Source organism: Falco peregrinus, chromosome 2 (genome assembly GCF_023634155.1).
Source record: "Falco peregrinus isolate bFalPer1 chromosome 2, bFalPer1.pri, whole genome shotgun sequence".
NCBI lineage: Eukaryota > Metazoa > Chordata > Aves > Falconiformes > Falconidae > Falco > Falco peregrinus.
In genome coordinates this window covers 104,422,830-104,450,387 of record NC_073722.1, presented here as the reverse complement: position 1 = coordinate 104,450,387, position 27,558 = coordinate 104,422,830, and the positions used below count along the sequence as shown (strand labels likewise).

Below are 27,558 nucleotides of genomic sequence, written 5' to 3'. Positions count from 1 at the left end.
TTGGAAGAACTCACTACAGAAGGTGACAGAATTCCAAAAATCAAATTACATGAAAATATACATCGCAATTTTCTTTGTACATTAGGTGAGGAAAACTCTGAAGTAGAAGGCAAAGAATATGAAGGGCCACAGAAGAGAGAAAAGGGATAAGGAGGGAAACTATTTTTGATACCAAACCCAGAAGTTAATCATTTGAAAGCCTACAGATGTGCATGCTTGAACTCAACCTTGAGAAAAAACAAGCCTCCCACACACACACCCCAACCCCACAAACAGGCAATGAAAAAGGCAAAAAAAAAAACCCCCAAACCAAAACAAAAACCATAAAAAGCAGCTCATTCCTATCTTGGACTAAATTAGTCAACTGAACTTCCAAATGAAAGCGCTCAAGTCCTGGAAGTCAAAAAACCAGCAGGCTGCTCAAGGGTGCTCCATGGCCAGTTTTATTGCTATACCCAATTCAAGAAGTATGTGCAATTGGGTTTAAAAGAGGAGTGGGAAGGAGAGGGAAAAAAAAAGAAAAAAAAAAAGCAGCAGCACCTTTGAGACTACAAAGGTCATCACAGAAGAAGACACAAGTAATTGATAGCAAATCCTTTCAGGGTTTAATTATGGAAATTTTAAGTTCTGATGGGGAAAATAAAAGGGAGCACATTTCCAAAAACCAAAAAAAGAGATACTAAACTTTAATAAGCAAGAGATTTTAATTAAGCATAGGTGGGTCAAAGGAAAATTAAAGCAGGGGGGAAAAAAAACCAAGACAACTTTATCCTAAATTGGTTTTAGTTTAACATGCTTCGCAAGTTGTTGTGTTTTTTTGTTGCTTTTTTTTTTAAACTGATAGGAAATAATGAACAGGGAGAGAAAAACCTGCTAAAATCTTTAGAATTTACACGATTCTATTCCTAACTACAGACAGCATTATTTGGTACAATGTGTATTTGTGGATGTACATGAACAGTATATATATTATCCGGATCATGTTGTGCTATGTACACATCTTTACAATTCTTCCTGAAGGTTAAAGCAGTTCATTAGATTTCAAAATGCGTAATCATCTTGTGTTGGCACTTGTTAGGCTCTTGTCAGCATTGATAACTGGCATGTTTTATTGCAGCCCAGTTCCAGCCAGTGTTTGCCAACTTGTAACAACAGAAGTCCAGCAATAGGTGGGTAGAGTGCAGGAAAAAAAACAGTGCCATGTTTCTCAATTGGAGACCTACAAAGAAATCACAGGTATTAAAATAAAACCCCTCACCACCTCAATTATTTTAAAGAAGTTAAACAGTGTTTCAAGCACGATCATCATCATTTGTTCAAGAACTTCACATACCTCTAAACAGAAGATGCATAAATTCAAAGTCATCACCTGAGAAAGACTCGAGTTAGTTCGGCATACTGTGTTTCCAAGCTCAACTACCAGACTTTTGGGCTCCTGTTACTCACGTTGCTTGTCAAGTGCATAGTGTATAAATGTTTCCTTATCCACACACAGGGCTAAACACTTGTAGATTTATCACTGAAACTTCCGTGCATCACTTACTGTGAACGATGGATGCTGCTTCAAAAGCGAAGTGCAGTACAAAATGGCATAGCAGTGCTTCATTAAGCAATAACACCACAGCTATCAAGGTTTGAAACCAGCTATATGGCCCCTTCTCATCCAATTCATTGCCCATCACTTACTTAGGAGGAGTCACCAAGACTTAGAAAAGCTGTCGCCTTCCAAAAAAGCAATAGAGCCAATTACTTAAGTATTTGTCATGAGTAAGTGTTTGTCATGAGCATTGTTTCGCTATGGCCACGTTTAACATGGCAACAGAGCCGAGGTTATTTAAGGATACTGTGGAGTGTTACTCACAGTTACTCCCTTTCTCCAAGACAAAAAAAAAAAAAAAAACAAAACAAAAACTGTCAGCTGCATTAACAATCCTTACATTCCAGTTACAGGCAATTGTACAAGACATTCAGTTTCTTTGCTTAGTCTTTTGATCAATATTAAGCAGTTTTCATGCTCTCTCTCTATTGGAGCAAGTTCTGTTCAATCAAAGCATTTCTGCAGATAAGAGACACTGCAGTACTAGTTTGTCACAGATGGAGCCTTCCCCCAACCCCCACAATTCTTACAAGAGCCTGAGAAAGGAAATATCTTCTGTACAACCACAGTGAAGAAAAACTAACTAGCAGGAGCATTTAGCAAGCTGTTCTAGTTGTTCAGACAGTACAACCCCTCTGAAAAACATGCAGTGCCGTATTTCTCTTCCCCCCGTCCAAGTTTTGTATGCTGAAGCTAACTACTACATATGGTTTGGGGCTTCTCCAGCCAAATGGGTCAGAGTATTTATTCGCCAAACCGACCACTAAGAAAAGGCAGCTTCAACATGAAGCCCTGTTTTGCTTTGGAAAGCACGAGTGGGAAATTATTAGCTAGTTGAGGATGTTTTTCCCTGGCATAGCAAGGTTAAAGTGACCAAAGGCCAGGTATTTAAGGGCCACATTTTAATACAGAGCTGTCTACAAGAGTTTATTGTAAATAAAAAAAAAAGTCCCATTAAAACCAGGATGGGATTGTTCAAATTAAAGTTACCTTGAGTCAGAAGCTTGTTTTTAACAGGGCAGCATGAAGTACAAATATCAATCAACTACTCTTAGGTTAAAATTTGTCCAGGCTCTCAGATACGCTACAGTTCAGTTTCCACACAGAGCAGAGCTGTTTTTCTGAAGCTATTCCTGAGCCTTCCTCAGTTAAAAAGTTTTTTTGAGCTGCTGAAGAGAACACCACTTTTCTCGATATTATTGATGGATAATATCTCAACTTGATCTTTTCTGATATGCTAGTCAACTTTCTATTAAAATTCCCACAAACACCTGAAGCAATCATTTCCAAATGGTTCTTAACAACCTCACTGAAGTCTTCTTTAAAACCTATATGCAATATGCCACCAACGTCTGCAAGATAAACTCCATTACATATATGAACTTGAGATAGCAAGACAGGATGCTTTTAAGATTTAAACAAGCGTTCTTCACAGTAATGAACATTAAAGGAATCATTACTCCCTTCTCTTACAGCTCTAGTAACCCCTAAGTGCTATTAATAAAGCAGGATGAATACTGTTTAAGAGAATTTCAACTTCTGAACAGCATAAATGAAAGAGTACTCGAGAAGTTCCCCAATCTTGGCTGAAAGGGCTGTTACTGCACTTGAAAATTCTTTTCATCTTTAGTATTGCACACAGCCAAAGAACTCCACTGAGACCATGCAGCTGAGAAGAAAGGTTTGGGGTTGGCGGGGGTTTTTTTGCTTTTGAGAAAAAAAAATTAATTCAGCAACACTTAACCAGGAAATCCTCAACTCAGTAACTGACTTGTCTTTAGAAGGATACTTACCCTGAAAAAAGTGAAGCTACTAGCTGCTGAATAAGTGTCACTCAAAAGCAGTTTCTTGGCTTTTTCTTACACAGCGGGCAACTTTTCTTTTAAATTCTCCATTTCTGTCTTCTCTCCATTCTTTCTGTAATTGAATAGACAGCTTTCAGATGTCAGTCCTATAACAATGTACAACTTCTAGGAAGAGACTCGGTATTTGTGTTTTCAGACATTAGCCATCTAGTCAACACCTAAATTTGCTTACAATCACGGAGCTAGTCACTGAAAAAACGTGACATTCGGAACTTTTGAAAGCTTGCTCTGGGTTTCTGTGCAAGCTGCTCACAAGACAGTGAGGACATGGCCTTTTTCCTCCTTGGATTTTAGGCATCCTCCAAGACTAACTTGGTGGCTACCAGTATTTCACAATGTCTAGGCTGACATCTATTTACTTCAGCCTGCGAAGCAGCAGCAAACTCAAACTGTGAGCCACAAGCTATTGCTATGGGGTACAGAAAGTGTCTTTAACTATGGTGATGAAAAAAGGTACACAGCCACTGTGGAGCCAGTAGTTATTCTGACATTTTCAGGACAGTTTCAAATCCCTCTCAATCTAGCCAGGACACTCCAGGATAGAAATACAGAAGTCACAGTACTCAGAAGAGACACAGCAGTGTCCTCCCAAAGAAAACACCCGTAGTTAGACACGGCTGCAAGATACTGGCTCCATAAGACAGACCTTAACAGAATACTGAGCACACCTATGGGGATGGTCTCTGTGACAGGTATCTGATTGCAGAACTGCATAGATTAAGAACAAAGATAAAGATGAACAGGAAGCTAGGCAAGCAGGAACTCTGAACCCAGCAATGTGCATACCATGCTATCACAAAAACCCATAGGGAAAAGTGCAGCCAGTTTTAGGTGGTCTATGCCAGCCTCATGATGAGCTCAGATGGAAGCATAGGAGCAGCATACAATTAACTAAGGCTGACGCATTGGGTGCTGCCTTACAGTTAGGCAAGAAGTGGTGGGAAAACATGAACAACACCTGATTTCATGAAATAATTTCTACAGTTCTTAGTTTTTGATATAAGCAATATATTCTTACTGCAGGAGTGAGGGCAGGGGTTAAAAAACCCCACAGTTTTATCTGAAACAACCTAACATGCAACACCTTTTTACCCCCCTACTTGGAGTAAAGGTTGTGGCACATTTAAGTGAAAAAAATACTAGGATAACTGGCATATCCTAACATTCACCACCCCCAAACTCAACTAACCAGTCAGCACATTGGAAAGCCCAGCATCATCTTTCCAGTGAAAACACAAATAAGGCTACTAATTAATTTGTTCTTTTTCAGCAATTAATAGAACCAGCATTTGGTTCCTTGGATTAGGACATAGGACAGCTTACACAAGATGGCTTAAGGCCAAGAAAAAGCATTGAAATTGTGCCCTCCTAGCTTCAGATTCTTAGGTTTTGTTTCTAGTTCTATGAAGCAAGTGTTCAGAACTGAACAGCAAGCAAAGTTTCCAATTTGACAGCAATCTCTCCAAAACTCTCAGGTCACGAACTGCTCTATTTGCTTCCCACAATACCTATTCAGGCTCCTGTCCCTCATTTTTCTCCCACTCCAAGGCAGTACTCCAACACGCATAGTTCATTTTTCTAGGAAGCAGGTATATCTCCTGATCTCATAATGCCGTGAACTTTCTGTAACACTTCATTCTCTAGACTCACTTAAAACTGGAACTGAATGAAAGCTGACAAATTATCTTTTAGTATCCACCAAATACTGTTGCTGCAGTAAACTTGTACTTAGTAAACCAAGACGACAACATCTTGATTACAGCTCCGAATAAAGCACGTAAGCTGCTGATTCTTCGTTACCCTAAAAAGTATGTTTTGGTTAACATTAAGAGGATGCAATCTACAGTCCATCAGGGATGCTAAGCTGCTCAAGCAGCACATGAAATTTGTAAGTTACTTGAAACATCTAATAACACAATCAGAAAAAGTTCCTAGCATCCCAGGTGATGCCTCAGTATTCTCTTCACAGTCAGACTTGGATTTATGTTTCTGTTCTTTGAAGCTGGACTAAAAAAAAAAAAAATATCTGTGTTTTAAGACGTTCTCAACCTTTACCCTAAGATTTAGAAAACTATGAATTTGTTTACATCTCTAAGGAAAAAAAAATAAAATCCTGAAGTAACCAGCAGAGTAGGGCACAGTACAGAAAGATTAAAAGGCTTGTGACACCAGGAAGGTGACAAGTATAGCTAAAAGTATAAGCTTTCTCCAGTGTTAGGTCAGCTACATTCAACATACATGAGTCTGTAAACTGAGGAATTCTAATTCTACTTTTAGCATTTCATTAATAACTTGCTCATTCCAGTGCTCTCAAGTTTGCCAGCAGAACAGTCCATGTGTCCTAGGTAATTGTTTCCACCAGTAACATGACTCAAGAAGAGGAGTTCCCACACTCAAAACAGCATTCATTTAATGTAGGGAATTCTTCACTACAGCTTTTTGTGTTTGTTTTTCTTCCTATTAATTTTGTTTCACATGCAACTATTCCCATGATGATTTTTCAGCAGAGCTCAACCACCTTTGGAAATACTAGCAGCATAGTACATCAAAGGCTTCAGAAAACTACACTCCCACCCACTTGGGGAAGGTATAGCTAGCTTGAGAGAGCACGGTAACATTCTTCTAGAAAACTTTGCATCTTCTGATTACTATCTCCACCTTCCTCACTCCCCCAGTTAAAAGACCTAGAACTTCTCTTTTGTGAGAGGACAGCATGTATTAGTCACTCCTGAACTGCAATTCCAGAGTAATTCAAAGGAATGTTGGTGCATCTCAGATGAACGTGGCCTGTAGTCTGCTCCCCTACTCTCCTCTGGAACGGAGAATTTTTTTCCCTGACGACCACAAATCGTTATTAATCTAATTGTTACTCTGTTAGCTGTTGGCTCTCTAGAAGAGCTGCATTTATGTGTTTATACACCCACGCAGAACAGGCCACGCTCCAGAAATGGTATGCTGCGTGAAACATTTGCATCTCACTTATGACAGAAGCTTATCTACCCTGGTAATCTACTATAAAACCGGCCTTTCTTCCTCACTCAGCCAGTCACCCTAGCCTGGGACAACACTTCCTCCAGAGTTGGAGACCAGACGCCCAGTGAAGCTTTCTCAAAGCACAGACCTACACAGTCAAACCTACTACTTTAATCCATGATCCAGGAAGACTGCTGTAGACAGCGGAATGCAAAACATCACAACATAATTATACTGAGGGACCCCACCACATTTTTGCCTTCCATTCAAATCAATAGATCTGTTAACAGGTTATATAATCACCGAAACAGAAAATTTGGTGCACTGATACTAAGAACCAAAATAAGTTTCCAGAATACATTAACTTCTGCAACTAAACTTAATGGCAGTTGTAACCGCTATGTATATATAGACACACAGGATTTTGCAGCTAGCTTCCTTGAATTTTTGTAAAACTACAGAAGCTGAAGTTTACCCATTGAGTATCTCTGTGCACCATTATTTACTATAAATAAATGCAATATTGCATAGAGAAATTAAATCACTGCCTATGAAATCTGACTGCATCTTTCCTTTGCAATCTATAAAAAGTTTCCCAGGGCTAACTAGTAATACTGTTTCACAACGTGACAGCTCTTCCCATCAAAAAGGTATCCTTAGCCTGTGATATAAAAGGTTCTTCCAAAAGTTACCGTACTGTTTGTCAAATTAGAAGCAAAACTCCATTGCACGTTTAGATTTCTACACTGAAGACAAATGGCAGACCAAGAAAAATCTTACCGCTGCATCAACATTAGCAGGAGAATCACCATTGGGATCTGCCAGCATAGAAATAACACTAATCATTATAGTTTCCACTGTGTGAATGGGAAGCCAGCGTTCCTCAGGTTTTTCATAGCCATATTTGTCTTCTCCAGGCTCATGAAGAATTGAAATGCAGACATCACCATTCTTGTCAACTACAAAATAGAACAAGGCATATTTCAGTAATGAACAACATGCTGGCGTATCTTCAGGATAGTTATGGAACTGTGAATCTTCACTCCAGCTAGTCTGAAAACATGTTACTGAAGACAAAAAGGAAAATAATTAACTATTACAGAACTCAGTATGTAATAAATAGGGCTTGGTGGAAGTCTTACTATGCCTAGACTTCTGGCAGAGAGGGCACATGGGGAGGAAGAGCTTAATTCTAACATTGTGCTGCAGCTTTCAAGACTATTTAGATAACAGAAAGTTTTAGTGAAAGTCTAAGTTCAGCAAACTAAAGTGACTTTTTTCCACAGCAACAGCATCAGCTGGATATTAGTGCAATATATTAGAAAATGATCTAAACTGCTGGAATTAGAAACTGCCTGACAAGTACTCTGATATTTCCAGAGCTAGAACTGACACACCATCATAATATTCCCTCCATCCCTTATGATGGGAGCACTGTGCTTGTCTCCTCCCAGCTTTCAACATCTACAACTTCGTTAAGGACTTCAAAAACTGAAAAGCGTTCTTCCTTCCCAGTAAAAACCTTCTTCCATTTTATTTTACCTTCCCATCTACGTCCAGCAACCCATAAGCAAATGAAATGTTAGCAGAAGTCTTCTTTGGAGGGACTCAAAGATGCTGTTATTTCCTTTCATGCTTCACCAGAGAAAGAACCTTGGGCCTTCTATAATGAACTGTCAGGTCAGTAATATTAAGATGAACTGTTTGAAGGTATAACAAAAGGCAGCTATAGAAGTCACATCCCTCCTCAGACCAGAATTTCGCACTTCAGGAAAAAAACCCAAAAATATCCCTGAACAGTTACCAAGAATTCAAGAAGCTACTTTCAGTAGCTTCTGAAAATACTTTAGGAGCAGTGTCTCAGAGCAGCACTATTAAAAACTCTGACAGTTATTACTTCTTTATGAAGTGAAGATGGCAAAGTAAATGCAGAGTTTCATATTCCCAAAATGAACAGAAACGTATCCATTTGTCTTCACCACATTTTAGTTCTTAATTGCAAAAAGAAATTGAAACTTTGACATTTCTTACCATTCGGATGCCAGATTTCTGTGATGAATTTCATTTTTGGCGGCCTCAGCGGATAGTCTTTTGGAAAAGTAAGATGAGCCTTGAAAACACCACCTTCACTGGGGAATCAAAAATATCTTAGTAGAGTTTCTTGCAGGCTTAAACTGAAGACTGGAACTTACTGATGTATCAAAAAGCTCTAAGTTTACCCTTCACACAGATTAACATCATGTCAGTAATTAACGGGTACCAATATTTCCATATGCAATGCGAAGAAGAGTTTCCAGATTGAGAATATACTGCCAGTTTCCTGATACTCTATCTTTTTTAGGATTAGAATGATGTTCCAGAGGGGAAAAACCACACACATTAAAAAAAAAAATCAAACAAAAAAAACTGCCAAAGAATTCAACATTTGGAACTACAGCTTACATTTTTCCTCCTAGTACATTTATTAACAGAAGAAAAAAAAAATTGCCAGTAAGTCCCTTCTCAAGTACAGCCCAGTTTATTTTCCTCCTTCAGACATCTCAGTCCTCATTTCTTGCTATCAGTCTGCAGCAGTGAACCTCAGTGAAAAGTAGCAGAAATATTTATAGTTGTGCCTACAGCACTACTTTGTAAAAAGACTTCCAATACTACCATTTCAACACCAAGCTAAAGGGACTCAGAGATGACAGTGAGGTGTTCTACATTAGTTACCCACTAAACTGGAAAACAATATTAAACAAGAGACATCCAGTTTTTATGTGGAGTCACAGGCCCATATTTAACTAAGGTGACAGGTTGTTGGTTTGGGGGTGTTGCTTTGGTAGGGGTTTGGGGTTTTTTTTGTTTGTTTTTTAATAGCTAGGTTTCAATACCTAGGAATAGTCAGTCCCTTTTGTGAGGGAGGGGAAGGCCTCTATTAAATGGAAAGCCTTACAGATGGAGTACTTTGCTAATCTAACTAATGTAACATTTGCCCCCGTTACCGTAGTTTCTTGTAATTGAAGTTTAGAATAAAATTTGAAATGGCAAAGGCAGAGATTACAAAAACTGGAACACAACCTCCAAAGAAGGTGGCACAAGATGTGCAGTATGACAAGCGACTCCTCAGGAGCCATGCAGACAAAGTAATTGGTGTAGAAAAGACACAGCTGTTCAGTGCAGGGTTTTTTTCCCTTGTATTTGTAAAGGAGTAGAAGCCAGCATCCAAAGCCCACAGGCTACTGAGAAAATAACAAGTTTTACACCACAAACCAGAGATGTGCAATTCTAGCAAGTGTCTCAAAAAAGAGCAAAGCGCCCCCAAACAACAAAAACCACACACACAACACAGCCCCAAATCCAAAAGTCACTAGATCTAAGTGACTGGGCTCTTAAAATAAAGCAGCTGAAGGCATCTGAATCCACAGCATTTGTTTTCCACAAGTTTTAGAAAAGGCAGGCAGTTTCCAAAGAATCCTTGACCCTGGGAAGGGTAAAAATTCCAGAAACACTGGCTTTTTAACATCTGTACTAGCCAAGACAAAAGGAGAGTGAGATTACATTTGTTGATAGCCCCAAACCAGTTAAATCATTTCTTTTAACATGAAAAGGCTCTTTTCCCTTTCTGAAGGAGCACATCCTAAAGCTACTAGGCTGCATGGCACCCTTGGTTGCTCATCAACTACATATAGAGTTCTTTAACTGCTTTCTAATGTATATCCCATTAATGAACTACAGCTGTCAACTGATCGCCATTTTAAGCAACATAACTGATAAACGGGTCTCTGCCAGTAGTCATGCACCGAGTCTAAAGTCTTCTTCAGTAAACTTAGAATAAAGTAGGACCAGGAATGAGGCTAAAATTTGAAAATTTTGAACCACCTGATTAAATTATTATGTTCTACTGTCATCATAAGATGGACCAGAGAGGAAGGATTCAGTATAATACTACCTTGAAAAGCAGCAACTAGGGACTGGAAGAGAAGAGAGCTTCTTAAGCTAAAAAGCCTCAAAACAAGCTCAGTGCCTTACTGAAGCAGGGAAAAAGTGCTATTGCAATTCTTAACATACAAGAAGAGGTTCAACTAGAAGCAGTATTTCTTTACTGACAGTATTTATAAAGCAGCCATGAGAATGTAACTGAGCCACCACAAGACTGTTCAACAAGAGGTCAACAACGTTGGAGACTTCATCTCATGCAAGACTTGAGAATCACAATATGGTGAGCTTGAGGAGAAGCAAAGCAATTTGATTACTATGCTGAAGGACTTACTCTTCAGACAGAGATATACAACAACTTCATGTTGGAATAAAATTGACCTCAAGTAAATGTCACTAGGCTTTCTGTATCAGTTATTCACTACTGGAACAGCTTAATGAAGGAGAACAGAGTTCATCTTCAAGAGGTACACTTTAAATTGACCTCTTCTGGGCACAGAACCTTTTCCCAGGAGCTAGAGTAGATGATCATATATAACCTTTACAAGTAAGAGGAATCATTCCTGCCAGAGGGTTTTTTTTCATGGTGGTTGGTTGCTTTTTTTGGGGGGTTGTTTTGGGTTTTGTTGGGGATTTGAGGGGGGAAAGGGGGGAGGTGGCAAAGGGGAAGGAAAGGACTACCAAAAATGAAAACAACCAACAACAAAAGGAAACAACAAACCACCAACTGCACTACATGTGCCAGAGTGCTTCAGGTATATAGCAATGCAAAAACACAGTGAACTTAGAGAAGTCCAGGAAAAGAAGTTAGTGCATAGTTTTGTGCTCAAGTGTCAGTTAAAGAACCTAGTCCTTAGGATAAAGATAGAAGCTTTTGGAAGCCCACCGTGCATGGTTTGGCAATAATTCAAATTTGATCAATACTGAAGTACTCTACATCCCACTAGGAAGTTCTCCCATCTCAAACTGAGAGGACTCGAGGCTAACACTACAGTCTGTTGCGGTTTCCCCAGCTACATCCCTCCTCAGTATTTTCCTACAGCCACCAGCATGAAGTTGTAATGGCTTAAAATTGTACTATCAGCTAAATTAGGGCCTCGCAGCAGTAACAGCAAATAGTAGATTATACTTGCCTTACTTAAATGCATATGAAAACAGTAGTTGCCTCTAAGGATTACCTATCCTTTCTCACTTCCACACATGTGCAAAGGGATCAGTGTTGTATTCTACCAGTGAAGCAAAGCAGTTTAGAACTTCTATAAAGCACATTCAGCTATTTACAGGTATTTTACTAGCAACAGAACAGCATTACCTAACTTAGTCAGTATGAAGATTTAGGTTAACTGCTACTCACATAGACCAAACTAGAACTAGTAAATCCAAGTTCACTTAAGTTTCTGTATTAAGTATCAGTACTTACTATAGTGTATCTGGAGGACCAATAATAAGGACTTCCCATCGATAAAGATCATTGTCATCTATTAAGCCCGCTGAAAAGCCTTCCACTGGATTTTTGTTGAGCTCTGTGTAGGAAAAAGAATTTAAGAGTGACTTTAGGTGTCTAGGATATGCATTTCCTGGTTTTGCTCATGCCTGTATACGTGACCAAAAAAACCCATGACTTCCAGTGACTTGGCACCTACTTGCTGGCCTTATGGCCTGGGTAAGTAACCTCAACTCCCTACCACACACAACAGCATGCTGCCAGAGCTGAGACCCATAGTCTGACTAACACTAAATACATCATGAGCAGAAGGGCCACAATAACTCAAAACCATCAGACACTGTCTCCTAAACTAGGTACCAACAGGTGTACATGCAAGTCAGAAAACAGATTTTCCACTAATAAAAAAAAAAAAAAACATACTGCTTTGCAAGAACCCTGAACAGCCAGGCTGAACTAAAGTCTATCTTTAACTCCAGAAAACGTTAAGAGAAGAAACAAAATCACACTATGTTTTTAAATAAAAACAACATCCTCCTTCCCTTTAATGATTTCTCCACCCCACCCCCCAAATATGAGCATTTCAGACCTGTGCTCAGTACATTCTGGAGGTAATGATTTACTATATTCTGAACTACGAGAAGAAAGCATAGGATATAAACTGTTATGCTGCTCAGTTTGGGGGCATTTTACTGTTTCTTTTGTTTCACATTTTTATTCATCAGTGATAAGCAGTACAGGATTCTCAGTTTATAGGCTACTTCATATAGTTACTGCCAGATATAAGGCTTATCTGGAAATAGCTATGCAGAAGTCAGACCTAGATGTGGACTCCACTGAATTTCTAGTTTCAGTCTGCTCCAGGAAAAAGCCTAAGATTTGGAAATAAACACCTCAAAAGAGTTCTGCCTAAAATTCAGCTTGGGGGCAGGGGAGGAAGGGGGGGGAGCACACCTCTTTACTGATACCTTTGGGTTAAAAACTAACTTAAAAGCCATACTGATGCCAAACTGAAATTCTGGATCCAGCATTTCCAACAGTACATACAAAGTCCTTATGGATCTTGGGTGTTTAGGATATGGGAAAGGGAGAAAAAGTTACTCCTTCAACTGGACAGTAATTTCCAGATTAAAGCAGGATTTTTTTGTTTTGTTTTACAATTACTACTGCATTTATTTTAAATACTGTCAGACATTATACAGCCCTCACTACTGTATTCCACAGTACAGTTAGCCTACATATTCCCTCTTTACAAACCCAACAGCTGTACTTTGTGTTGATTTGTACGCATTAGACTTGAGTTCAGAGGTCCTTCTAACGCCCTCAGGCACATGCAGAAGAACTTCAAGTGGAAATGTCATACCTCCATGGAGAAAAGGCTACCATTAAGTCCAAACTGATTTGCCCATAAGCTTGCAATCACTATTTGCCAGTTAAGTTCTCGACTATTTAAAGCATGGTTAAAATAATGCAAGAAGAATCAATTCAAGCCCTACACAGAAGACTAAGTCCACACGGGGAAAAGAAAGTGCTCAGACCACATGAAGGACCAAGGTCCTGAAGATGTAGATCAGGAATACCAACTTAGTTTGGCCATTGATAATTCAGTCAGATTTATCCACTAAGTGACTCAACGCTAAAATCCCAAGAAATTTATTGGAAGGGCTTTTCTTAGAAGCTGCTCAGCAGGGGTTTAGTCAACACACTAGGGTCAACCATTCACTCTCCAAATTGTAGGACAAAGACTTAGGTATTGATTCAAATCAATACGTTTTCTCAAGACTGTCCTGAAACAAAAAGGTACTATCACAGGTTCTTTAACCAAAATGCAAAGATGCAGGCTTCAAAACCAAAACCTATTAGCATGGCCCCACCTCCACTAAGCAGACCAGTTCTCACCCTCTGGCATCTACGAAACTTAGTGGAAACATCTGCATGAGCTTGAGTAACAGTTCCATTTATTTTTAGATGAAAGGGGCAGAGAGACTAGGTAAGCATCTCACATGAAACAAGGACTTCAGTAGTCCCTTACTACCTCCCTACTACAGACATTCCACCAACATGAGATTTTTAAAAGTTCCATCACATTAGTAGTTGAATGTGTTTTCTCATGCAGAATTTTATTTTTAAAATGTGTTTATACCTCGGACAATAAGGCCATCTCTGTTCAGGACACCTAAGTAATCTTCTGGATATTATATTAGTATTGTAATACAGAAAATCCAGCATAACTACTACAGAAGTTAACAGAAAGAGTGCAAATATTATTAGAGTATCTCACCTTAAGACTTTCAAACCTTAATTTAAGCCTCCAAAACACAGATTTTGTCTTTTCTGCACTTCTACAGGGAGAAAAGGGTTAAAGCCAAGTTCTGTGTAAACTGCTATACTCAAGCTGCTCATATTTAGCTTCCTTATTGTTTGCTAGTTATCACTTCTCAGTGATAAGACTTTAAACAAGCCTGCTAGAAGTTAAGACTGGAAAATTCAGCATGCTTCCATCCATCTAAATACATCACACTATTTTTGAGTCCAACATACACATTTTCTTTTCTGTTTCTTGATTCATGCCATTTCAATTTCTTTTTACATGTCTCAGCCTCCAAATAAATTTTTAATCCTTAAGTCCTTTGAAACATTTTTCATGTACTTGTTCCCAATGAAAGCCAGCTCCTAACTCTGACTCATACCCAAGACCCTGCAGCACTATATTGTAAGAGAGCTTGTGAGAAGGAACAAGATTGCTGGATGCCAACCCTTGTAATGCAGAAAATCTGTAAACTGTATACTGACAGCCATTGCCATAACTGCTGTAATTGAACACTTTTGTCAATGTGCTTAGTGGATGTTTATAAAGTAACTTAGATGTTACTTCTTTCACAGGAGGTGGCATCGGTCTCTGCTTGTACAAGGTTTAATTTTCCTTCCCTGGTAACAATACTGAAGCATAATTCAAACAGCTACTGCTTACACCAGTACTTTAACTTAAGGTAAAACAGCGGATATAAATTCAGGCACCTTCTCCATTAGAGGTACATAGAATTACCATAGCCAAGTTAAAATCGGCTTTTCCATCCAGGTTATTCATGCTAAACTGAACATCAACTAACGGCTGGTTGGCAGACAAAAAAGGAAATCTCAGGGAAGTTTTGCACTGGGACATGAAAATCATCATCCTTGGCTGCTTTACCATGGATAGCTAAGGGCTGCTACTTATTAAAACTTGCAAACACTGAAACCTAGGGCTTGGTTTTGACACACGCACACACTCCCCCGATATAACTTTTCTGATACGCAGCACCGGCTAACTAGGGGTACCAGCCTTTACTTATCTCTTCATGAGCTGAGACTCACACAGTAGCGAAACCCAAGTACCAAAAAATCCCAAATGAACACCACCATGGCAAGAAAGGAGCACACACAAACACACATATGCTGTACTCCCAGTCACAGAAGTCTGCTGCTGGGCAGAGGGACAGGTGCCCACCAACCAGAGCCTCTGGTGACACTGACACTTCACCAGGAAAACGAGACACCTGTTCTCCACGTCTGTCACTTTCTACCAGCTACAGGAATTAACTACTTGCAGCCTGAACAGGAATTTTCCTAGATGAACACAAGGATGATAAATACACTCCATAAAGCGAAGGATTCAGTTCCCTCCTCCAGGCAGGGACGGGGGAAACAAGCTCTTGGTGCAGGTCCTCTTCAAAGCCCTGTTGAAGAGCTAGCCTGCAAGTCCTAGGAGAGCAGAGAAGTCAGACACCAATAAAGAACTGGATCCCTCCACGTTATTTTTCAAGACTTAATTTTTCTTTGAGATTTCTTGTTTAGCTAAATATACACTGTACTTTTTAAATGTAAAATGACTACATTAACACATTTCCATCATATCCACGCCTGAATAAGTGCAATTTACTTGCTACTACTATGTATTTCAGTCTATGGTTTAGTATTTCTGATAGTTTAATATAATAGAAATTTTTCTTCCCAGAGGAAAAAAAATAATATATATTCTTACAGTCTCGAAGCAGTTTCAGGTAAAGTCCTTCACAGTTCAAGCAGCAGCAGCCAAAGGAGCACAAACCTGGACAGCTGCCAAGCAGCAACATACAGGGAACAGAATCCTGTGGCTGCTTATAAATTAGACATTCAGTTCCTTGAATCCCAGTCCTGAACCAATACCTGATTTGGGAGGCGAGGAAGATGAAGGGCCCATAATCCAACTGAGTTGTTTTAAGGCCAGAACAGACTTTAATGTCCAATGCCTACCCTCCCACATGATCCGCCAACACAACACAGCAACACAGTGCTCCTTTAGCGGTTTAGCTCTTACTGAAGTAGAGCTACAGTTACCATTGCCTTAAACTTGAGCCAACACAGTACCATAAACTGTGCTTCCAGTCTCAGCGTCTAGTTTACACCAAGCTACTGATGTTCCCACACTCACTAAAACTGCCTTTATAGAAGCCAAGAGACTTTCACCAATCCAAAAGCACAAACAGCGTCAACAAAAATGACTAAGCAGAAAGAGCCCCATGGCTACATGTAGCAGCTATGCACGGCATCTAAACTTTTCAGCTTGACGTTTCACCCAGCCAGCCACTGCATATGAACACTTCAAAGTATTTTAAGCTACGTTACAGTACAAAGCTTTCAAAAAAATGTAAGCTTTATATTATTTTTAATAGCAGCCTCTTTAGTAAGTTACACAGTGGTTTGAGTTTTGTGTAGCCCATGGATTGAGTCCAGCACAAAACCAGAGACCAGACAGCCCAAACCCCAGCTAAGGCTTCTGGAGAAATCATCTCGCTGACTTACATACACGCAGTTCCCAGCACAAGCAGGCCATATCAGAGCTTTATGGTCATTATACATTAGGCTTGTTTTTTCTTGGTTGCTTTTTGGGAGTCTCAGCACCAGTCCAGGAGCTTCAAACAACCGTACAGACTGAAAATCCTTGTTCTAAACTGTTTTTCTCTGTATCCCAAGCTGTGATTTCCATATAGTTGTATTAATTAACTGAGGACGGCTATGATCTCCAAGATTTTCCTTTCTGCCTGCATACCCAGCTGTAAGTCTCTGATTCTAGAAGATTAAGGGCTGAGATAACCATAAAAGTAACATGATCTCCATGTACAGATGTATTCTCAGAGCTCTCCATAACATCTACTTTTATCATGTTCCATCTTGCTCAAGCTCATCCAAAAAGTTCAGACAAAACATAGCACAAGATAAGCACACACTTCTGGTAGCCACTTTGGCAGTGACAAGTAAGGTAGCAATTAAGCATTTTCAGTTTCAGGAGGACATTGTAATTATTTTGGAGTGAGACTGAAGCAGTAAAAACAAACCTGTCTCAAGAAGAGATTCTACCAATCCGTTCAGCAGCAGCTTTAGGTTTGACGCTCAATTTTAGCCTGGCAACTAATTAATTTCCAGTGCTGCATGCGTCACCCCCTGTTGATAAGGGCAGCATTGCAGACTTCTGCAAATCTAATTCTCCTCTCAGTACACTGAATTTGTAGGAAGGATTGTATAGTTAGCATTAAAGGGCAAGCTGCTCACAGAAATGACCTCAGTGCTTTGTGCACTGCTACATCAACATGCTTTGCTTGCCATCTCCTCAGCTACACCTGTAGAAACTTCCAAGGATTTGCACAGTGAAGCATGTTTTTGGAAGGATGGAGGACAAGGTTGAGCGTTTTTGTTTGATTTCTGGTTTCACTCCAGATCAACTTCCTAGCCAGGGCCACAGCTCAGCTCAGTAGACAAGAGGACAACAGCACTAACCCAAAGTGAAGAGGCAGAAGCTCCTGTAACCGCTGCTATAAAACGGTACTATAACCTTAATTCACAGACTTGAGAAAATTGACTACACTGGGATTCTTTTACCAGTAAAGTGTCACATTATTCTAGACATCAGCTAAGAATAAAGTTTCTTGATTGTCTGTGTTCTGTAGCTCCACGTTCACATGAGTTGTGGCACACCTGAAGACAGACAATGGAAAGTTCAGGTTAGCTGTTCAATTGAAAACTGACTCTTAACACACTAACTAGAAGCTCGCAGGTCTTTGGTACTGTCTTGGTTCTTCAGGAGTTCCCCACAGTCCCTTAAGTCCACAGAGGTGGCCACCGATAGACATAGTCATGTTCCTTTAGACACTAATCTCAACTTGAAGGTCTCAAGGCCAGCTCCTTCACAGTCTCAATTAGGCCACAGATACCCAGCTACCAATCCGACCCGGCAACCCAGTTTACCTGGCCCACTGGCTGTTCCCATGCACCATTCTACCCGAGAGTCACAAAGACAGGCAAGGATAGAGATGACCTGTTTTGAGACATTGTCCTTCTGCAGCATCCTTCATATGTAGAAGCCTTCTGTGCACACACACTCAAGGCAGTCCTTTTCCAACATCCCATGTTTAACATACATACTCCCCATGATGTGTTTGCTATTAAGCAAATGCCTGAACTCATGAACTTAACTAACTGTGGAGTGCAGCGTGCCTACTAAGTTTTGTTTCCTCAAGATGAAGGTGGTGTTCCACTTACTTTCCTGTCCAAATCAGCTTCTACAAAACACTGGAAATAGAAAATGTACTGATGAAAACCTTTTAATCCTGTACTATTGTTCAAAGCTTTGAAGTATTTATGCTTCCAAAATTAAGATTCTCAGCACTAAGTTTAAAACATATGTTCAAATATAATCAGTCATGGTGGAATTTTGGTAGAAATTGTGATAAACTGTTTCCTGAAGAGGCCTCTGGTCAGATTGCTTGAAGCATGCTGTGCATCCCATCACACTGGAATCTCGCAGTTCCATTTTAACCTGGGTGATGTAAGTTGAACAGGTCTGTTGAAAAATTCCAGTAAGGTCCAAATTTTGAGGGGAAGTGGTATGAGGGAAGAAAAAACAGAGACAGTTAAAAGGATTGGAAGAACCCTGATTCTGAAGTCCATCTTGGAAAGGAAGCGAGTATCTCACCAGGAAACATTCAGTGGTTTGTCCACAGTCAACTGCAGCACAGGGCTACTACATCCATCTATCACACTCAGTACAACAGAAATACCACCTTCATTTTATTCTCAGTGTCCAATACATGTTTCCACTCTTCAGAGTCAGACAGGTATTAGGCGGGTACAGGCATCTGCCTGTGTTTGAGACTATCACCCTTAGCCACGTTCAATACAGATCTTATCAGGATAAGTAGTTCCTGAGACTCCATGATTATCTCATCCCAAGCAGATGTCAGAAACAGGTCAGATGAATCACACTCTACATGTACTCGTATCTCTCATCTACAAAGGAGCCTACAGAGCTTCAGCTGTCAAATTCTAGCAGTTGTATGCAGTAGACGAGTATCATCCTAGGTGCCAGTTGTATTAATGCAACTGAGTTTGGCATGGACAGGAAAGTTAATTAACTTCTTAACAGCTGTTTGCAAATTACCAACAGACTACAGCTACAAAAAACTTCCGTCCAAGTATCTTCTGAGCAGTCATATACACAGAAGTCATGAAAGAGCACTGTTGAACAGAGCCAACAGCTCTAGAATGTGTGTGGCTTACATACAAGAATAGAACATAATTCTAGGAAATCCACCAGAAAGTCTGTATCACAAGACTATGCCATGGGGAGATGTTAACATCCAAGGAGTTCATCAGAAGCTTTCCTCATCATATGCATGAGTTGTTGTGCAAGTCAAGGACACTTTTCCAGCTTGTTTTCTCTTGCTTATAATACGAAAAACAGGTTTGCGTATCATAATTTGACTTACATTGTTATTCAGAATTAAGTAATTTCCCTAAGTGACTCCTGACAACATCACCTTTTAGATCAGCACCAAGTGCAAGCCAGCTGAAAAAAAACCCAGCCAGCTTGACTTACTAGGTGGTGGTGTGCTGACTGCATGGAAACAGGTTTCCCCTCACTAACAATTCACATAGTCTTCCTGTATGCAAAAGCCTTTACAAAGGGTTTCTATCAAAAAGTCTTTAGCATTATTCTAAACCTGTAGAAGCAGCATTAACATTCATGCCCAGGAGAGCAGTTATTTTTATGGAATCCTATTCCATTAGATGGCTATACTTAGTGTTCTTTAAAAGGTCTGGATATCTGATCTCTCTTCCAGCTGATATGCCTTGGACCTCAGAGTAGGAAGGAGAAGCAAATATGAACATTTCCACTTGCAGGGTGGCCTAAAGCTCAGATCTACTAGATTTCCTACGTGAAAGATCTTGCCAAGACCTGTCTACTGACAGATATCCCCCACCACTGAAAACAAGCACGCAGCAGGTGCAACATGGTGATAGCATAGGCCTGCATATGGAGTGTTACCCAGATTCTGTTCCCATATGTTAGGACAAAAAGCAGACAGGGCGAGTTTCAGTCATATGCCCTTGTCCTCACCCAGGCCACCTGCTCTTCTTTCTCCAGGCACCTAACTTCACACACTCATTTTAGTATTTGGTTAGTTCATACTTTCAGAACAGCAGTCACCTTTCAGTTCTGTTCCACTTCATTAGAATCCAGTCTCTATGCTGGAAACAATACTGTACTTTAGATCACAACCAAGGAGGTTGCATTAAACAGCTTAGAGGAAGAAAATTCAGCAGAATGCCTATTTGAGGCAAACAAGTTTTACCTGCCAAGTTCACTTATTCCCAAACTGTTTAGAATAGGGCTTTGGGGGAACTAACAACTTGTACCAACCACAAAAGGGACCAAGTAATCCTATCTTAGTTGAACATGCATGTACAGTTCCAAGTCTTTCTTGCATTAAAAAAAAAAAATAATGAAGAGATACAGAAGAGCCAATGCAGAATCAGTTATAATTACAACATGACTTTATTTAAAGACTATTCACTCTACTTGATATATCCCCAATCAGTTTCTTTTAAACAAAAACTTATAGCAAATACACAAATCTTTACAATGTACAGTTCTGCAGCAGAAACTCTCAATATCAAATCTGGAATCACTATCAATCACATAAGGCAAGACATTTTAGGGGGATCTGGGTGACTTAGCATCTGCAAGTAAACATCTTATCAATAAAGCAGGAATTCTTCTAATGAAAGTATTTGCTCAATAGATATTAATTTTGCTCCTTATGTCACAGGATCTCCAGCAGAATTCACCCATTCCACTATTCTCTACCAGAACAGAGAGAAATCGCTTTATTGTCAGATCCAGGTATGTTCATACTTTGGTGTAACTTACAAGGCTTTGTTTGGGGGGAGCAGAGAAAGAAAGAACTCATAATTTACAGCAAGCTTGCTTCTTTCCCTGAAAAGTTAGTAAACTGACCTAGTCAGAGCCAACTGTCTCTGACTATAGCTGCCCCATCAAGGAGTAAGCTTACTAAGCAGATTGTTATTGTTTCATGCTGTTCAAGCAACTGGTTGAGTCACCAAGCCCCTCCGTTCTGAGGTTTAGCTAAACCTCACTTTCCAGAACTGCCAGCACACCTGAATTTTTGCTCTTGTGACTGCTGTCACAAATACTTTTTTCTTTGAAGAGGCAGAGTTCAGGTTATTTCTGCAAGAGGAACATCTGAAAAACATGCGCAGCTAGTAAAGTTTGCCACAAGTCACATCCATTATGTTATTTGCAGCGTAACAGAAATCCAGGCTGTTTGTACTGCTCAGCCTCTAGTCACTGTAACACAATGTGTTTAGCAATCATCATATCTATAAAGTCAGCATGAACAAAGTAGCTTTGATAATTCTGTCAACACATCCTCACAAAACCCAGGATTTTCTTATTTGCTATAATAGGGCCCTACACTGCAAGAACGTTAAGGTGAGTAGTACACACACATTGTACCTAAACATCGTAGAAAGCATCAGAGGAACAAAGATTGATGATTATCTAAAAGTATAACAGACTCCTTTTAAAAAATATGGAGAGGGATTATAACTTCAGTATTGCTTAAAATGCTAAGTTTGACATATGCAGGACCCTGGAGTCTTTAACTATTCAGGATAATACAGAGTATTACTGGCCAGACAAACAGATGTCTCCAAGGAAGCTAACTGGCAGACTAGCATCAACTTCATACTTCAGATCAGTGCCACTCAAATTATTAGCTTGTAGGCAAACCTACTGTAAGCCAGTAAATAGCTGGTACTCAGCTGTAGACAAAGGCTTCTTCGACAACCAGCCACCTAAGAGAGATGCCATCTCGGCTTCGATCTATAAAGTCACCTTAATTCCATAATTCCCTCAGAATTCACTACTCAGATTTTTATTTTTTACATTAAGTCCTATGTAATTGACAGAAATACAACCAGTTTAACATTACATTGCAAGATTTTTCCACACCAGGAAGTAAAAATTGTTGAACTGTCACATTAAATATTTAATACAGTTTTCCAACTTGCTAATTTTTACTTATGTTTGTGCTTTGAAATAGGATCTGTATACACTTTAAATTGCAATAATGCCATGTTTCTCATGTTCAAGAAAAATACTGTGTGGGGTTTTATGTATCCCAAGTTAGGGAATATTTACAACACAGTGCAACTGGGCCAACAAGGGCATGTTTCTTCCCCCATTTTCAGTGATCCATGTTTATGTTAAAGAGGACTTGCACTTCTGGTTCCACTGTGCACTACTGACTTAACTGCATGCTCCCTACATGATTTTGCTGGTTGAACTAGACAGGTCTGCCTACTCCAACAAGTCTCTGTGTCAGCAAGGATTTGGCAGAAAGATGAAATAAAAGCATTCACAGAAATGCCTCAGTCTGCAAAACCCTTGGGCTTGACAGCTCTGGAGACTGTACGAGAAGCTTTACACTCTCAGTTGTCTCCTGCCTCTTTCTAAAAAGAGTGCATAAAGTTTTGGGGCTGTACAGAGAACAGGGTTTATCTTCCCCCTCACCTCCCTTGGGGAGTGAGCTTCGCTAATCTGGTGCTATACCAGTCTGCATACTTCTTGTTGCCTTTTTTCTGGAAGTTCAGAGGCACTTCATTCTTCTAGTTTTTCCTGTACCTTACCCATAAGAAGAAATGAACAGGTCATGCCTTCTCTTTCACATTATTACCCATCCATAACAAAGTGCCTTTCTCCTTTAAAAAAAATAAATAAAAAAAGGACAACTGTAAGAACAGATACGTTTATTGCATTCTAAGATACTTCCAGAAGCTGCTAGAGCTTACAGTTATCTTGGTTTCAGAAGGAAGAGCCATTTAGCTTCACAGATATCCATAGAGAAGAACCTCCCTTCAGCTCTAGTGAGTTAGACTAGCACTCTTACTGGCTTTGTTAGTCAGAGATCTCCAGTCACCACTTTCTTTGAGCACTCAGAAAAACATTAAAACTATCCAAAGTTATGACTATCTTAATTTAAACTGTTCTTGTGCCTAAAGGGGGCAAACATGTCAATATAGAAACAGCTACTATACTAATTCCCTCTTGATACAGTTCAGTATTGTATTAGCAAACGCACTGTGAAACCATTTAGTATTGGGGGATGGGGGTGGTCACGACACAGAAAAAACAACTCGCATCTAGCCTGAAGTTACATTTTCTGACTGTCATTGAATATCCCTTCTCTTAAAGCATTATCAGCATCCAGAATATGCCGGTTAAGTTCACAAGTGTGTTGTATATATGGTGTTGTGGTACTAGTTACCTGCTCAAGTTACAATACAAGCCAGCTTGCTCCAGAAAAAAATAGCAGTCTATCTTCATACACTTGTTGGAACAACCTGGGATTACGTTGTCAAGTTGTGTTCTGTGTTTTGATAAGACCCCTTGGGTTTAAGTCTCACTGACAACCAAGACGACTTACCAGTTGACCTTCATTTTAACAAAGCCTTCACGAATTAAACCAACTCATTAAAGTGCTATGAGCCATTGACACTTTCCCCATAATGCCTTTATTAAGAACCAAGGCATATGGGAGACAAGAGAAGTAGCCATTCTGAGAACTACTGCTTTACATTCCTTTCTCCTCCTGTCATTGTTTGGGTTTTTTTCCCCTCTCTTGGCATTGAAAAGAGCTGTCCAGGGTCTCGCCCATTAAAGAATTTGTATATTCCTCAACTGCTCCACCATTATATGGGTTTCAGAGACAACCTCCCTCCGCTTCTTGATGTCTTGCTCCAAGTCTAACAGCTCCAATTTCAGATCTCTCGTGCCTGAATAATGCTAATTTGACAAGTGATTGCTCTAGAACAATTTAAACTAATTTAGATCACATAACGCATATCCACTGCCTGTTCTCTGCTCTCCAAAACCCAATTGTTAGGCACAACCCAATGACTCACCACACTGCACATACAGTGAAAGCTACATGTATCAGGACTAAAGTATCAGCCCCACCAGGGGCAAAAAATACCACAAAGTTGATTTTTGTTTTGAGGTAGAACCAGTAGCATGGGTGTAAACAAAAGGGACACATTGGAGCAGCTGAGACTTGGAAAGAGACAGCCAGCAGTAGGGAAGGAAGATCAGACATCATGAAGCTCTCAGTCTCTGCATTGCGACTTCAAGTAGCCTGCCATCAGAAAAAGCAGTGTCAGAGTCTAGTTTCAGCTCAGTTCAGATGTTGCTTAGGTTATCACATATGGAAGAAACTACTTTCTTTCTCAAGACAGTTACTCCAGACAGGGCTTCTGTAAAGTTCAAGACTTATCTTCAGTAGACGCCACACACTTAAGTATGCACACTCAAATTTGCTTTTAAAATGGCTTCGGTATTTTTTTTAATACATGTAAAAGGATACCAAAGTCACCAATATTATTTAAAACACAAAAATATTACATAAAACACAAAAGGAGCTGCATGTTACATGCAAATGGTTGCACTACTTGAGTCAGTACAGTTGAGTCAGTACCAGTAATAGTGGCAACTGGAAAAAGCTTCCTAGTTTTTACCATTACACAAGAAGCCTTCAGTAAAGATCGAGCAGAAAGGTAAACAGAAGTCAAGTCCCAAATCTAACCGTCTACTTGCATATCCAGCAAGCCTAGGCTTAGAGAAGGTCTTAAGACATCACAAGACAAGAAAAAGAAAAAGCAAACACAACTACACAACAGAAGCTGACAGCTACTACTTGTTGTGAAGAGGCTTCAGCTAAATGTTAAAACTTTCTTTCACGGAACACAATTAGTCAGTTAAAAAAGAAACTCCAGGCAGCCACAGAACTATATTAGGTTATCAAATGTTCATTTTTATCAAGTTAGACAGCAAGTATTCTACATTATTGCTTCCCTAGAGGGATCATTTATAGGGAAGAGAAGCTTCACATCAAATCCAGTCCAGAGCTCCTGTGGTAAGCCTATACCTAGTGTTATTAGCATATCCAAATGTGCAGACACCTTACTGAATGTCAGTAACAATTTTAGTAGTTACTAAGGCATTTAGAGGTGCATGCTTATGGTCAGCAGTGCAGCCAAAGTAGTATGAGGGTTTGGGGTTTTTTGGTTTTGGTTGTTTGTTTTTTTTTTTAAGAATGTCACCTTAATGGGGTAAAAAAAAAATCTTGTGCTAATTGTTAACTACGTCGAAGTTTCTCAAACTTGTCATCAAGTAAAACCAGGAGATAACGCTGGAGATGCCACAAACACATCACCTAGCTCGCTGTACCTGGTTACAGCGACTTCACCTCCTTACCCCTAACAGTGTCGGTTTCCACCTTACGCTTCCAAAGGCATTCCTGAAGCCTGGGGCCAAAAATCCTCCTCCAGGAATTCCCGTGCCCCTCCGTGTCCCGAGCTGTATGGCTACTCGGCAAACTCCGGCCGCGGCTGTACGCGCCTGCGTTTAGGTACACCTAGCGCGCATTTCCTTATCTGGGTATGAAGCAATTTTTTTTACATAAGGGACGAAAGAGGCGACGGGGCTTGCCCGAGGTGCCGGGCAGACCTGCGCGTTTTCTGGAGGGGGTGCCCGAGCGCCGGCCGCGGCAGTCCGGGGGCACATGTGCGAGCGGGGGAAGGGGGGCGGCCGCAGGCCCCTCGCCGCACCCGGCTGCCGGCTCGTTTCTCTTTAAATCTGGCAGCCAGCGACACATGGAGCTGCATTGTGCGCCCCGCCGCCCGGGCGGCCCCGCGCATGCGCGCCGCGCCGGGCCGGGCCAGGCCAGGTCCCCTCGGCGGCGGCGGCCCAGGCCGGGCCAGCGCGCACGGCCGCACGGCCGCCGCGGGACAAAGGCGGGGGCGCGGCGACACAGAGCCGAGCTGCCGCCCCGCTGCCCTCCGCCGCCATCCCGCCTCGGCGGGCCCGGCCCTCCGGCCCTTCCTGTCCCCGAGCCCTGGCTCCAACTCCTCCTTCCCGCACCCGTCCCGCCCTCTCGCCCCCGGCGGACCCTCTCGCCCCTCCCTGCGGGCTCCCCCCGCACCACGCGGCGGGCAGCCCCGCTCGCCCTCCCGCGGGCCGCCGCTCCCGGTGCTTCCCGGTCCTCTCCCCCCCGTCAGCGCCCGCAGAGCCCCCGGCTCTTCTCCTGACAACAAAGGGGGAAGCGGGCTCCCCCTCCCGATCCGCCCTCCCCGGCGCAGGGCACGGGAGGTGAGGGGGGAGCCGGGAAGGGGAGGCGGGACGGGGGCACCTCAGGTCCCCGCAGGAAGGTGCGCGGAGCGGGGCGAGTCACCCCGGGCCTGAAGCACCGTTTGCAAGGGGGAGAACCCTCCCCCCTCCGCGTCTTTTCGGGGCCTGACAGACATCTCCTCACGGCAGGGGCACTTCCCGCACACACACCCCCGCTGCGGGAAGGAAGGCTCCGGCTCCCTTCACCCCCCCCACCCCGGGAAGACAGGGCCACAAGAGGGACCGGGGAGGCTGCCAGGCACGGGGCGGGGGGGGACGACGACGGGGACAGGCGAGCGGGGCCGCTGCCAACCCCCACTTCCCTGACGGGACGGGGGCAGCGAAGGAAACGCTCCCCCCGCCATGACGGCCCTCCGCACCCCTCCCCCCGGCTCCCCTGGCAGCGATCGCCAGGCAGGCTCCCCCTCCCCCCCCTCGGCCTAGTTCCCTCAGCTCCCGGCTGGGCAGGCGAGCGGCGGGGGGGGGGGGGGGGCTGCCATCTCCCCTTCCCCCCTCACACACACAACACACAACCCCGCCGGCTGCCCCCTCCGTCGAACCCCTTCCCCCACCGCAGGCCCCGGCCCGGCCTCCCCGCCCCGCCGCCCCCCGCCACCCCCCCGCAGCGGATCGCCCCCCTCCCCACCGCCGGCCGCCAGCCCGGCTACCTGCTAGTTGTCTCCGCAGTAGCAAGGCAGACTGGAGCTCCGTCATTCTCCCCCTCTCAGCCCGGGGAGGGAGTCCCAGCGGCGGCGGGGACGGTGCGGCTCCTGGTGCTGCGAGAGCCCGAGGCGGCGGCGAGTGGCCCTCAGCCCGCCCGCACCGCGCCCCTCGGGGGTCTGGCTCCGCGCCGGCCGCCGCCACAGCACGCAGGGTCCCTGGCAGGGGCGTGCGGCCGTGGCTCCGTGCCGCCCTCCTCCTCCTCCCCCCGCCCGCCAGGAATTTCTCTGCACTCCGGGCCGCGGCGCGCAGGCGCACTTCGGACCGGCCGCCGGCTCTTCCGCGCCGCCATCTTGAGAGGGGACGTAGGGCGGGTAGGCGGGGCGAGCCGTCCTTTGGCCGCCATGTTGAGAAGGTCCCTTCCCGCCCCTCCCCCCCCCTGTAAAGCCTTAGCTTCTAGGGAAGGAGCTCTTGCTGAGGGCTTTTCTCAGGGGGGGATTAGCGTGCTGTCCCTTTACAGCATGGTGGTTGTGCTGCCGGCTGCTGCCCTGGCTGCCCT

General features: G+C 42.3%; 1 protein-coding gene across 3 annotated transcripts; it reads right to left on the bottom strand.

The window, feature by feature from the left end:
- Nucleotides 1–810: 810 nt before the first annotated feature.
- Nucleotides 811–27,295, bottom strand: UBE2G1 (ubiquitin conjugating enzyme E2 G1). 3 transcript variants are annotated; one of them, XR_008745776.1, is made up of 7 exons: nucleotides 27,008–27,295; nucleotides 11,774–11,876; nucleotides 8,467–8,564; nucleotides 7,216–7,394; nucleotides 3,391–3,514; nucleotides 1,334–1,369; nucleotides 811–1,219 (listed from the first exon to the last, which is right to left on the bottom strand). XR_008745776.1 is itself a non-coding variant. In XM_055795738.1 (6 exons), the coding sequence occupies exons 1-5, from the start codon at nucleotides 27,051–27,053 to the stop codon at nucleotides 3,428–3,430; spliced, it is 513 nt and encodes a 170-aa protein (XP_055651713.1). In that variant the 5' UTR covers nucleotides 27,054–27,293; the 3' UTR covers nucleotides 811–1,219; nucleotides 3,391–3,427. The 3 variants fall into 3 exon arrangements, 2 of the variants coding, with proteins under 2 accessions (XP_055651713.1, XP_055651715.1); XM_055795738.1 differs by lacking the exon at nucleotides 1,334–1,369 and having other exon boundaries at nucleotides 27,008–27,293; XM_055795740.1 differs by lacking the exons at nucleotides 1,334–1,369; nucleotides 27,008–27,295 and having other exon boundaries at nucleotides 8,467–8,559.
- Between the last annotated feature and the right edge of the window lie 263 nt (nucleotides 27,296–27,558).